Here is a 13709-nt window from a genome sequence, read left to right as displayed (position 1 = left end):
CATACTATTTTTAAAATGGCATCCCATATCTTTTTATAGCAAGGTTAACAATAAACAATCTCAATAAATAGTATTGATAACACTACTAACACATCATATATATTTAAGTGATATGGCCGGTGTGTATCGGTTTATAGCATAACGAGTGGTGTTTGTGGAATGAGAAAATGTCCCTCTGATGTTGTGTGCCCACACCCACTTCCTACCCCCTGCATGGGGAAATTTAACTGTAATGATGACTCTCCCTTTGTAGCTCTGATGCAACTAAAGATAATCCATGCTTTCTAAAGCATCCTTCAAGCAGGGAGGTATTGCTTGATTAGAATGATATACTACTGTCACTCTTCTTCAAACAATATGTACTTGAAACTCTCATAATCCACATGAAGAACAACCTCTTTAGAGTTTGGTAAAGACCTCAATAAAACCATGCAGAAGTTTCCCTATTAGAATCCCCCCTTGAACTGCTTTCCACAAACACCTATAAAATGCTTTAATGTGCAACTTGATACCGTCAAAGTTAAATCTTGATTGCAAATTACAAAATAAAATAGCTGATTCTCATGTATCCAACGGGTTTTTCGTTAAGACTTACACAGAAATCCATAACAGCAAAAGTTACAACAGGAAGCAGAATATGGTCGGTTATATGTTTTACTATGAGAACTTATCTTGAACACAATTTCCAGAACCAAGAAACACGCCTTCGTATTTGTTATTTAATGAAGTAATGAGGTGATAAAGAATTTCGAGCGTCACAACCCTTCAACTTGAACTGCAAATATATGGATTTCCACCGAACGACTGGCAGTGAAAAGTCAATGGCCTCTCTTTGCTTAAACATATAGCAGCCGACGAAGTTTTCTCTCATGATATGTTAGAGTGAAAGACAAGATTATTGTCGGTAACAAGTTAACTGCTAAGAAAATCGTCTAGACATGTCTTCCGTTAACTTCATACATACTCCCTCCATTGGTGGTCAGATATGAGATATCAGTACAACCAAACCTGTGCAAATTAAAAGTTGAAAGCAATATTATGAGTAGTGAATGCCACACTGTAAGTCATATATAAAATAAATTATCATCTTGAAAGGTTATGTGTAAGCTCCACTACAAAGATAATTAACATTCACCATATTGGTTAAGTGTAGACTGTATAGTGTACAACTGAACTATGCTTAGGCATTGAGTTAATTGGATGATCTTTTATTGTGACACCTACATGTTTATGGGAATACTGGGTCCATTTTTTTAATTGGAGATTGCATGTCATAATTTTGGCAGTTCACTACCAAACCTGAAAAGTTTTAACCACATGAGCCAATACAACATTTGTGACATATTAATGAAATTTAATATCAGAAATTTATCAAATTAGCTTAAGCTAGGATACAACAGAAGTTTGATGCCTTTTGGTGCTCTATTGATGTATGTGTGCATGGTATGACTGTTTAATGCCAATCAAACATTAATTGTCCTGAATCAGGATCCATGGGGGTTCAAAACACCCTCTCTATGACCCAAATGCAAAACCAAATAATGCTAGCTAACCATTACTATGGTAAAATGTACTATTATACATCATTTTGCATCAAGAGACCTAAACATTGCCCTATTTTGCCAAAAAAGAGGGTCCCTCTCCCAGGTTTCAGGAAATATCCCCCCACCACACTCACAAACACATTTAGCAATTTTCCACAACGGACCTACAGAGAAATGGTACCAAAACTCAGTTGATACATTATCTCTCTTATCTTGTCGAAGTTCCTGTCAAAACAGCCAATTAGTAATAAGTTCACACTTTCTAAACAGAAAAGTTCCCTGTGGTTACAATATCAAACTGTCCAACACCTTTTTGAAAAACAACACACAAAAGGTGGTGTCTAGCTGTGGAATGTGGTCTTAATTATACTCATCATTTGTTTGAACAAATAAACTGTGTCTGCTGCAGTGAAACATGTCCAGCCAAAATCACTTTTTGGGGATGTAAATTAAATGACGACAATTGTCAGGCTATATGCTACTTAAAAACCAGAGGTGGAACCTTTGCAAGTAAATATAGGAACAAAAACTACTTACATATAAACTTGTTAATGGGGACTTAACCTGCAAAGATTTACAGTACACTTTCTCGGTTCTCACCTACCTTTGTGACCTTTCTGTATGCTTAATACCTATTTGGAAATGAGTTATACTCAAACACAGCATTCTGCCATGCACTACAAGTTATTTGCATGGTACAAATAACAGATATGATGCCATTCATATTGGAACTAGTTACTAACTGCAGAAAATTGTTCACTTTTTAAGACATGCTTACCTCATCATCACATCAGTAATGAAATAAGAAGTTGATGCTTCAGTCTTGTCAGGCACTGCCTTAGTCTCAGGCCACTTTGAATAGAAGTCAGACAGTGTTATCATATACAGTCGATTGGCAGCTGTCACTGGTAGAGGACCAATAAGATCAACACCAACCTGTTAAGAAAGAAGACAGCATTTAGGTGCTAATTTAATTTTTTTTACAAGTTGCAGGCTTTGCCTTGACTGTTGTTCTATTCCATTGCTTCATGCTGTACACAGATCTAGATAAAAACAGTGGGATATCTGATCGAAACAGGGTGTTGGTGGATTTAGGCCAATTATTTTTACCTTGCAAATATGAAAATGTAACTTACACCATACTGTACCATATATTTACAATCGCTTCAACCACTAAACCAGTAAAATGATACGCCACTTTTTGCAACTTACAATTACATGCCTATATTGATGGTTGCTCTGCAGTTAGGCCAGAGTGTGGCTTAAAGGTTTGCTGTATAGGCCCTAAATATGCCAAATTTTCACTTTGGACAAAATTCTGTAAGTATGTTTATATCCCTGAAGGAAATTTACCTCACTGGGACATTCAATCATCTTGTGTCATCATTTAGAATGTCTGAGCAAAATATAAAGGGTTATTACCCCCAGAAAAGTACTTTTTGAAAACTTCTAGCAACTAAAGTGGCCAAAATTTAGGGCCAATACAGACTACCGTTAAACTTGTAAATGTTTAATTTGTCCAGAAAGAGTGACATTAACTAAACTAAACCTTCACTGCATACTGCGGACATCCTGTGCAATTAAAACAGATTGAATATTTACCTGTTTCCATAATCCAGTTACAGGAATGCTATGGAGACTTTTTCATAGGTCTACATGACAACGACGCTTTGACATCCTGTTGAACATAACTTGTTACATCAACGCCACTTTTTGCAACTTACAATTATATACATGCCTATATTGATGGTTGCTCTGCAGTTAGGCCAGAGTGTGGCTTAAAGGTTTGCTGTATAGGCCCTAAATATGCCAAATTTTCACTTTGGACAAAATTCTGTAAGTATGTTTATATCCCTGAAAGAAATTTACCTCACTGGGACATTCAATCATCTTGTGTCATCATTTAGAATGTCTGAGTTTCCATAATCCAGTTACAGGAATGCTACGGAGACTTGTTCGTAGGTCTACATGACAATGACGCTTTGACATCCTGTTGAACATAACTTGTTACATCAACGTTGATAGTTTTCCAATAGAATCTAGACAATAGACATAGTCTGTTGTCTGGTTTATCTATGCAAAGATGAACACCTTCAAAGAGATAAGAAAATTCATGATCAAAGGAGATATCATGTTTTTTTGCCCCCCCCCCCCAAAAAAAACAAACAAACAAACACACACAAATATATGGGCTGGAGAATTGGTAGTTCTAGCTGAAGTGCCTTAAAATTGAATTACAACTCTATATCAGTGTTTGAAATGGAATATTCCCATTATTGTACACATTGCTTGGCCACAATTAGGGTCTATAGATATTTAAGAAGTTTTCTTCTGCAGTGAGGTTTGGCATGTAGAGAATATGCCACACCTAAAAAAAGTACTATCAGGCCTTCAATATCTGTTCTTACCAACCAAAATTAATGAACGTGAATTTATTATGTACAGTATTAGTGCCACTTTCCTCTAGAAGTACAGGTACTGTATAGGCTCGGCTATATGCTATAGTCCAATAATTGCATTTTATAGTGTCCCATGCATGCAAACCAGACTAGCTCTCTAAGCTTTAGTAATCTGTTGTTATCTTTTATGATAGGCAATTGTTTGGGTAAACAATTGGGTAAACAAAACGAAAAGAAATAGGCCCTAATAACTTTGCTCAAGCATACAACTGATTATAATGTTGCACAAGCAATTGCTTGACTTTTGCGAATGAGTTTTTACAACTAACCAAACGTGGTAAAAGAATATCATGATTTGTTCACCAATCAGTCCTAGAGGCCTGGTTATAGTGTAACTGTGGAATGGCCGTTCGCCATTTAACAACCAAAGGCATATTGTGTATCCTATACTGTAAGTTACAGACATTACCTTATAGATGTCACTAGTCAGTGTGAGCTGCTTCGATTTGGGCGAGTTGAGTAGCCCTAGATAGCAACACTTTCCTTCAATTTCGGAACGCAAGAGTTTCATTTTCAGCCAGTCTGAAAGACTGACTTTGTCTCCGTAAGATTCTTCTCTGTTTTATTCTTGTAAACCCACTTGGATAGCTCTCATCTCTTAGAATATCTGCAATTTGTCTCACGTTTTCTGCTAGCTTTTCCGTTTTTAGTTGTCGCACGACTTTACTGCTAAATATACGGAAGCCGAAATGCGACAATTTGCTAATAATACGGATACTGCCAGAGTCCATTACTAATTAAATTTTTGCTACTCGAACGTACATGCTACGGCGGACATTGTGTTCAGGGGGACACAATTTACAACAAAATATATGACCGTCAAATAATGTCCCCCTCCGTGTAACCATAGCATATTCTGTCTGGGGAGACAGTCTGTACCAACTGGCCTTGTACAATAGGTCCGGGGAGACCAAACGTACTGGTAAATCCAGTATAAACTGTCCTGTGGGACCGGGACAGTTTATACTGAATATGGAATATTTGCGACAGTTTGTACTGCTACACAGGCTCTTGTTCCTAGTTGTAAACAACATGCTAGAAACCAGTAGGAGATCAAAACACAACAAAAGGAATAAATTATGAATTATGCAAATACTTCATACCAATCACTAGCCCAACCAGCTCTCCCTAACCATGTCAATGATAACATATCACAATTAAACATGATGGTGGTAGCTGCCTAACTCAAATAAGTCAAGCATTAATTAGCCTGCAATACCAGTACAGTAAAGGTTGCCAAAACTTAAGGTCGCCAAGACATGATTACTGATAGACAATGCCAATGTGAATCCTTGCAGTGATTGGCCAGAAAGTTTATATCTTCAGTCAATAGCAAAAGATTGATTTGGAACAAACTTCTGATGACAGTTATCCAGTAAGAATGAAATGGACATATTGAAGAAAAAATGGACACAATTTCTTTGCCATGATTATCTTTAAAATCATGGATTACACAAAGGATCAGAGTTAACAATATATTATGATGCACAATGGATAACACTACAGCACCATTTTCAAAGCATTAGTTACAGAAAATGTATCCCTTTTTAAATCTCTCACCACCAAAAACACAGGCTTGGCAGTCTGATTGCACATGTACATTAATCCTAAACTAGTAATGCATCCTTCTAGTCTAGGCTAGACCTACTTAAATTTTACCTACTAGTACTAGGACTTAGGAGGCTATGACCTAGGTCTAGTCTCACTTCAACATACCAAAAAAAATAGCTTGAAAAGGGCAAATGATATTGCCTAGGGCCTACGTTATGTTATTAGGTGTAACTGTAAGAAGATACCGTCTTGAAAATCTTTCTTACTTTTGTTGAGTCCTCACGCTAAGGGACACCAAGTTAACGACAGTTGAGACACAGGAGCAATTTTAGACCGATTTGGCTTTATAAAGAAACGGGTCGAATGGTAATTGGAAGTTGAATGTGTTGCTGATTAGATTCAGTCCGCTGGTTTTCCAACAAAACAATCATCAGCCTAGGGCCTACGTTGTGTTCTTCGGTGTAACTGTAAGAAGTAATTAGATACCAACTTGAAAATCTTTCTTTCTGTCTGTAGTTTGAACGTTAGTCCTCACGCTAAGGAACCCCAAGTTAACGACAGTTGGGACACAGAAGCAATATAGAACGAATTGGCCGTATAAAAGAAATTGACGAAGGGTATGAGTAAATTGACTGTGCTGTTGTGTTGATACAGTTCGCTGGTTTCCAAAAAAGACAATCATCAGGTCACCACCTTTCGATCCGCATACGTCATACCAAAACAAAAACACTGTGGAGCCAACGCACTTTGGCGATGACGTAGCTTATATAGTTCGAAACTTCAATCAGTAAAATTCGCATATTCAGTTTGCATTTTAATTTCCTAAAAAGATGCAATAAGTTACACAAGTAAAGTGTTATGTCGTACATGTTTTCTTGATGTATGTTCTGATGTACAAACTCTTGATGTTATTCTTTCAAACTCTCCCATCTGTGGAAAAGAGCATGTCCACATATATGCCACAACCACTTCGTTTCCATCTTAAGCAGTAGAGCACTCACGTATATGGTGGGCCATACGGGAAATAATTGCTGATTTAATGTCCATAAGAATTAAATTTATTACCGGTATTAATTCTTTTTAATGCCGGCATTAATTCTCAGCCAATCACCATGCAGTTTCATATGAAGGGTATATAATGGAATTAATACGGGCATTATATATAATTAATACGGGCATTAAATATAATTAATACGGGCATTAAATATAATTAATACGGGCAATGTTCACGGTTACTTCAAATCTGTGAACAATCCATTTCACAGAGTTTTAAGCAGTTTAATTCCTACACTCCTTTGGAATGATTACTTTCTCGCGACAAAAAATGTAACATAACCCACCGTGCTTTTCGACCGTTATGTTTTTCTGTTAAAACGAAGAAAACGTTAGGCCCGTAATCAAACAAACTTCGACATATCTCGATGTGTTTTATTCTTTCTTCAAACGTCAAACGGCCGGGTAATTCATCAACACTATAATCAGTAAATAGCTCGCCGTAATTCAATCAAAGAACGGCCCGTAATTTGTACAAGTCAATAAGTCTTCTCTCTTAGTCACGTCTTGGAATGTAATAATTTGCTACAAGAGATTTAATCATGCTGGTATGGATTCAACTAAATTGGTAGTCAGATATACATAATTAATTTGAAATTTTTGAACACATTTGGTAGTGTTCAACAGGAAGTGCTCAAGAAAACGCTTTGCGGTAGCCTACTGCGGTTATTTGCTCGAGACTTTAGCATATTCGCGTTTTCAGGCAAGACATTTCCATATGGAAGCGATTTCGCCCGCTCGCTTTTCATCACTAGACACAAATAATAAAAGTACTAGTAATTAGCTCCTGTATATCTAAATGATAGCCTAAATATGCCTCAGAATGCTTCATTCATTTCAGGTTTAAAATTTATTCTGGGCGAGGACCACCACACACCCGTACTCGAAAATCGGCTTTAACGATACCGCTCCTTTTTTATAATCCTGGATCCGCCCCTGACGACCCAGGATCTTCCATGAAGTCATGGCCACGTTCCACCATCTCTCAAAATGCATTTAACCTAGCCAATTGGACTATTAAGTGTCGTTAAAGAGAAAAAACTTCACCGATTAATAGCGGCAAGCTCCGAATAATGCAGATAAATTTGCCAACGTCTAAATGCAACATTTTCTTACTTTGGGGTCGCACCCCGTTGTTTGCGGATCATTTTCAATGCTTTACTAGTCTCCTGTCTCTGTGATTACCGTAGAGGTACTGTACGGAGGGTGAATTATGTCGCAATCTGCATTAGCATAGCTGACGTCACGTTCTGTACTGTTCAAATCATATTTGAAATGTCTATCCTTAACGATTAAAAAATCGTTTCTCTGTCAAACGCAACATTTGCGTTCTCTTACTTTGACAACATGTTTGGAAAATTATATATCATTTTTTAAGGTAACTTCTTTGGGCCACCAGACAATCCTTTTAAGGGAGCAGCTTCCCTTCAATATCTACAAGCTTACAATGCAGTTGTAGACTTACCCCCTCCGTTAATTGAAAGTGCGTATGCTACATAAAAGCTGTTGTTATTTATATGAATCATTACATTCATTGATGTCATGTAAACTTATTATTTTACACAATGCGTCCGACCCGTCGACAGATCCAGTCTTTTAATCATTAATAAGTAAGTGTTGTGCCCCCCTCCCCCTCCCAGGTTGAAACGTCTGGCGACGCCACTGATCTCAATCCTCTTTCTTTACATTCAGAGTCAAGAATTAATTAAACAGTCTCAGTGACCGATATCCAAATTTACTTCATTTTTTACATTGATGGAACTCACGCTAACTGAAATATTTTTACATCATGAGCAGTTTCTTAAGAACTGAGTATGATTAATGCAACCGAGCATAGAGACGTATTTTTACCCTCCCACACCCCTTTCGTCCCATTTCTACTATTTATGTATCCATGGGTGTGTTCTCAGTAATGCAATAGTGTGGCGTACAATTTTGAAAGTGACGTAGCTTTCGTACTTCACAAAAGCCACACGTTCAGTGCACATAGCATAATCGACGCCTTCAGTAATTACTTGACATTTGTCTTCATCATTTATGATACATTTTATTTGTAATTTAGCCAATGAATGGAAAATGAGCCTCCAACAGTCAAGTGTGTTCCCGTCCCCCCAGTTCTCCTACATATAGTCCCACTTCCTAAATGTTTGAAGAACTTACGAGATTAAAACGCTCTTTTAGAACCGCGGGAAATTTTAAATGAACTAAACATAAATAGTGCCATCTAAAAATATTAAATCTTCCCTGTCTGCAAAACAAGGATTGTCGGTAATGTTTGATCTGCGATACGAGGAACAGTTATATGGACCATATTATGAACAACAAAGCAGTAACTCGGTAAATAGTGCATCATCCATTTTCACTTGTCTGCATTTTATGTTTTCTTTTTAATGTTTAAACCTTCCCGTTTTGGTAAAACCATAATGATTATGTCGATGACGTCTAACGTTAATACAAGTGATAACGAAACACTTTGCTCCATTGGATTCTGCACTGTGTACTGGCTGTGTTGATTCAAGAAATCGTCCGCATGCATTGCATTTACATGTACGCAAACGGGAGCTAGAGAGATATCGTTACGTGACTTGGAAGTAACTGGAATTAATTTGTGATCGTAGCCAGGTTGGTTGCAGGAAGTTTCATTTGTATGCAGTTTCAATGTTGTTTTACATATTTGTAAGTGATATTTTAAGATAGAAGCTTAGACTACCCTAATCTCAGTAAGGGCTAGGCCTTAATCATTCATTATTTGTACATTATCAAGATGTCAACTTTAGCCAAGCCTAACATTAACGTTACTAGGCTATAGGCTATTGTTGATTGCCAACTTGTTACCATATTAGAACACAACATGCAACTGTACCCCTGAAGTCAGCTAATTGCAGGATTCGGATCCTGTTTCTTAATGTCTAAATAGTAGGTCTTGTCAGTACTAGCATATCATATACCGACAAAATTGCAGAATGTATATATTGCAAATAGTATTCAGCTCATATTTCATAGCTGGCTGCACAAGAGTCTATATTGTCAACACACTATGCAGCTATAGATACCCTGACTCCCTTCAAACTTCAGATGTATTCAACCAATTATGGTCAAGTGGTTAAGACATAGGACTTGTGATCTGAGGATTGCAGGTTCAAGTCCTGGCCAGGTCAGTGCGTTGGGCAAGGCACTTTATCTCCATTGCCTCTCTTCACCCAGGGACTTGGGAGGTAACTTGTAAATATGGTTGTTTGCGTGGGTTTGTGGCGGCAACCTATGGGAAGTCCCCCAGGGGACAGGTGAATGTGGTGCACTGTGGTGCCCCAGGAGAGATTGATTGAATTGTGAACACTTTGGTGTGTGGGTGTGACAAGTTGCCAATGACCAGGGTCAAGTTGTAATGTCGTGTGAGAGGGCCTTGCCCTTGAACAAGACTGTAAACCTTCAACTTTAAACTTCACTTGGCATCATAGCCAGCAGAGCCACTAAGCTTGGTGACCCCTCCAAACTTAAACTATTTTGGTGAGACAACACCTAATACAATTCCCTTTGCATCGTAGCCAACAAATTGACAAAGGAGTCTCCAATTGGACTTCAAATATTTCAACAGGCTACTGCACATTATGACAAGACTTAAAAGGATTCCCTTGGCATCTTAGCCATAGTTGCCATCGAAGCAAGAACACTCCCATTGGGCTTTGGCCTAGCGTAAAGATTTTTAAGCCTGCGTTCAAAATGAAAATGCTTCTCTTTCATGTATTTTGCTGTACTCTAAAGCAACACCAATGTGGGAAAAGAGACTACATAAGACTAGGCTAAGAATAAATCGTTGAGGCATTAGAACTACAGTGTAAGCCTAACTTAGACTGCCTTTTTGTGTGCACACCTAAAGTTACAGGCCATAGACTTAGCCTACATCATGGGTACTGTAACTTAATCTAGTCAATGCTACATTTTAAGGGATATATACATCTAATTTTAAGATTGCATATGATAGGCTAGTGCATATCTCTAATCCAAAGGCAGCCCAGGCCATTTGCACATGAGTTGTAGCACCTTTACTTTAATAAACAAGTTTCATCAATATTGGTTGAAGAACCAAAAAAACTATGTTGTTTGTAGTTGGCAACATTATTATCTACCAAGCAAGAAAACCATTTATGATAAATGTACAAAGTATTAACTAAGACAAAATTGACAATTTTGCAAGTTCTCTTCTAGGGATGCACCGGATCCAAATTTTTGGATCCGGCCGGAACCGGATTTTGCCGGATAGTACATGAAATCCGGCCGGATAAAATCTGGCCGGAACCGGATTTTTTCATTACACAAAAGAAAATCATTAATAAGAAGTAGAAGTATGAAACAAGGAGCAAATCTTAGGTGAGGTACAGTATACGCATATTATAAAGAAGGTGGTTTTTGTGGAATTTAAAAAAATTCAGACGTATTTAACCATATAAGAGATTGTTTCACACATAAATATTCAGAGAAAACATGAATGCCAACAATAATGGGAAAGTAAAGATTCAATGGAACAGTATTTTGACTGATAAGTATATGAATGGTGTATTTTAACTGCACAATATTAAACTGATGAAGGCTGCAAGAAATGATTTCACTGCAAACTGTATATTTTTGTTGTATATAGCTTCATATTATTACAGTAGTTGTATTACTTTGATTGATCTTTAGAAACAGTGGGTCAGACCATTGAGAAAATTAAATTGAACATGTTAAACCTAATTTTTTCCTTACTTTGAATGTTTTATTAATTTTTGGAAATAGTTTACATTGATTAAAGATAATACCAATACCTTTTTAAGGAATAATTCAGGCCAGATTTTGAAAAAGATCCGGCTGGATTTTGAAAAATATCCGGCCGGAACCGGAACCGGAACCGGATAATTCCTCACTATCCGGCCGGATAGTCCGGCCGGACCGGATATCCGGTGCATCCCTACGGCATAGACTTCGCCTACATCATGGTGATCTCTTCCATATGTTAACATTTTATTCAATCTTTTAAGCAAGATGTCTTCCAGAGACACTTTGTTCCATTCATCTTTCTTGGTGAATGAACTTTGAACTCTTGCATAAGATTTACCATACATGTAATATTTCATGTTCTTCTGTTTTCAATATCATGTGAGCATCTTAGCACACTAAACATTGACAGATTTTTAAAATGCTTGTTAAAGAATAAATAAAGATAGGTCATTAAAAGTTGTCTTAAAGGCATGTCCTGTACTGTGTGATAAATGTATTTAAGGACAACATGAATGATAACGTTTTAGTAAAGTAACCAGACTAGCAACTACAAGTGTTCAATCATGGTGCAAGAAAGAGACTGGTTTGCATTATGTAAGATTTTGTGTAATTTCTAACCAGATAGAATATGGTGAGAAAGATTAAAATGTGATATTATTCTGTAGCATTGTTTTTTTTCTGTCTCGGCCTGTCGCAGTACCAACTTTTTCTCCGTGACGTGATTTTCCATTCTGATTTCAGAATTTGAGACATTTAAAATGTTGGATCCATCGTCATCCGAGGAGAGCTCATCGGAGAATGATACCTGGGAAGAAAACTCTGACAGCCTGTCTGTCCCGAGCCAGGCAGGTGGACCGGGGTCCAGCAATGACAGTCTTCAAACAAGTGTCCCTCTAAGTGGCAGCGGGTCAGTTCATCGTGCTTCCATAGCCAGTGCCCGCCCAGCTAGTCCGAGTCCTTCCCTCATCAGCGAGAAAGAACGAGAGGAGGCAGAGAGGCTGGAAAAGGAGGAAGAAGACCACAAGAAGAGATTGCAGTTATATGTTTTTGTCATGAGATGCATTGCCTATCCATTTAATGCCAAGCAGCCTACCGACATGGCTCGCAGGCAAACGAAAGTAGTCAAACAGCAACTGCAAACTATCAAGGAACGTTTTCAAGCCTTCATCAACGGAGAAACTCAAATAGTAGCGGACGAGGCATTCTGCAATGCGGTCCAGAGCTACTACGAAGTTTTCCTTAAAAGCGACCGTGTCCTTAAGATGGTCCTCAGTGGGGGCTGCTCATCGACAGATTTCAGGGAAGTATTCAAGAGTAACGTGGAGAAAAGAGTTCGCAGCCTTCCAGAGATAGATGGTCTTAGCAAGGAAACGGTTCTAAGTTCATGGATGGCTAAATTTGATGCTATATATAGAGGAGAAGAGGATCCTCGTAAGCAGGTGAGTTTATGTTAGAACTGGAGAAGTCACTTTTTGTTTCAGTATCTAAGCATACATATCCCCCTTTATTATGCACATTTATCATTTCCCATCCATCTGTAACAGAATGATGAAAACTAAGTTTGTGGCTGTTACCAGCATGCCAAATGATAAAAGGACCCAAACCATTACTCCCATGTGGGTAGTCAGAATTTCAATAAAAATTTTGACCCACATTAATGAACATGAAATGTGTCAAACGTCAAACGGTCAATGGAAGCCAAAGGTCAAACTTGGTCACAGTTTTGCAGATTTATGTGTTGCATCTGATACCTGATGTCTTCAAACTTGTATACATTGTGCATATTTTCAAGGGTGTGCTGGGCTGTTGAACTCCCATGAGGGATGAAATCAGTCGGTCAGAGGTCAAGTGCCCTAAAAGTTAGACACTGTTCTTTCTGGTATTATACATACATGATGCCAAAGCAACATAATGGCTGAAAGTGTTATACCCACTTAAGAAATTAATCTCAAAGGTTCTAACAGGTATGTTGCAAAATCTAATTTGAATGATTAAAGTGAAACTGAAGATTAGTTCATGTACTGTATATATATACTTCAAACTTGGTGGGTGTATGATGATTTAACTCTTAGGTGATGACATACTGTTTCAGTCATGGAGATGGGATCTGCAACTCTATGGGTTCAGTACTTTCTTATTGTAGGAAATGTATTAGTAAATAAATGTATTTCAGTGGCTTTCATACTTGCAGTACTTATATAGAAACACAAGCTCATGTCTCCACAAAATTTTTCCAATTTTTAACTTCTCTCCCTTGTCATTGGCATGTCCACATAATGCATTTCATTTTGAATATCGATTTCACACTGTCTTTGTTGTGTGTGTGTGCTGGTTAACTTAACTCTTG

The 13709-nt window shown here is 37.7% G+C and overlaps 2 protein-coding genes across 10 annotated transcripts in view; both read left to right on the top strand.

Moving 5' to 3' along the window:
• Positions 1-13709, top strand: part of LOC139961242 (ubiquitin carboxyl-terminal hydrolase BAP1-like) — a 228619-nt gene that overhangs the window by 59531 nt on the left and 155379 nt on the right. The gene's annotated exons all lie outside the window — the stretch shown is intronic.
• LOC139961241 (calcium-dependent secretion activator 1-like) overlaps positions 8856-13709 on the top strand; it is a 100051-nt gene continuing 95197 nt past the window's right edge. For 4 of the 9 annotated variants that reach the window (XM_071960321.1, XM_071960323.1, XM_071960320.1 and 1 more), the window contains exons 1-2: positions 8874-9283; positions 12104-12801. In XM_071960321.1, coding sequence (XP_071816422.1) covers positions 12121-12801 — 681 coding nt within the window. In that variant the 5' untranslated portion in view covers positions 8874-9283; positions 12104-12120. Of the gene's footprint in view, positions 9284-12103; positions 12802-13709 lie in introns of all 9 variants that reach the window. The other 5 variants (XM_071960324.1, XM_071960322.1, XM_071960317.1 and 2 more) reach the window with 4 other exon arrangements.

Source organism: Apostichopus japonicus, chromosome 20 (genome assembly GCF_037975245.1).
Source record: "Apostichopus japonicus isolate 1M-3 chromosome 20, ASM3797524v1, whole genome shotgun sequence".
NCBI lineage: Eukaryota > Metazoa > Echinodermata > Holothuroidea > Aspidochirotida > Stichopodidae > Apostichopus > Apostichopus japonicus.
Note: the sequence above shows the minus strand (reverse complement) of the source record. Positions and strands in the feature narration are given on the sequence as shown.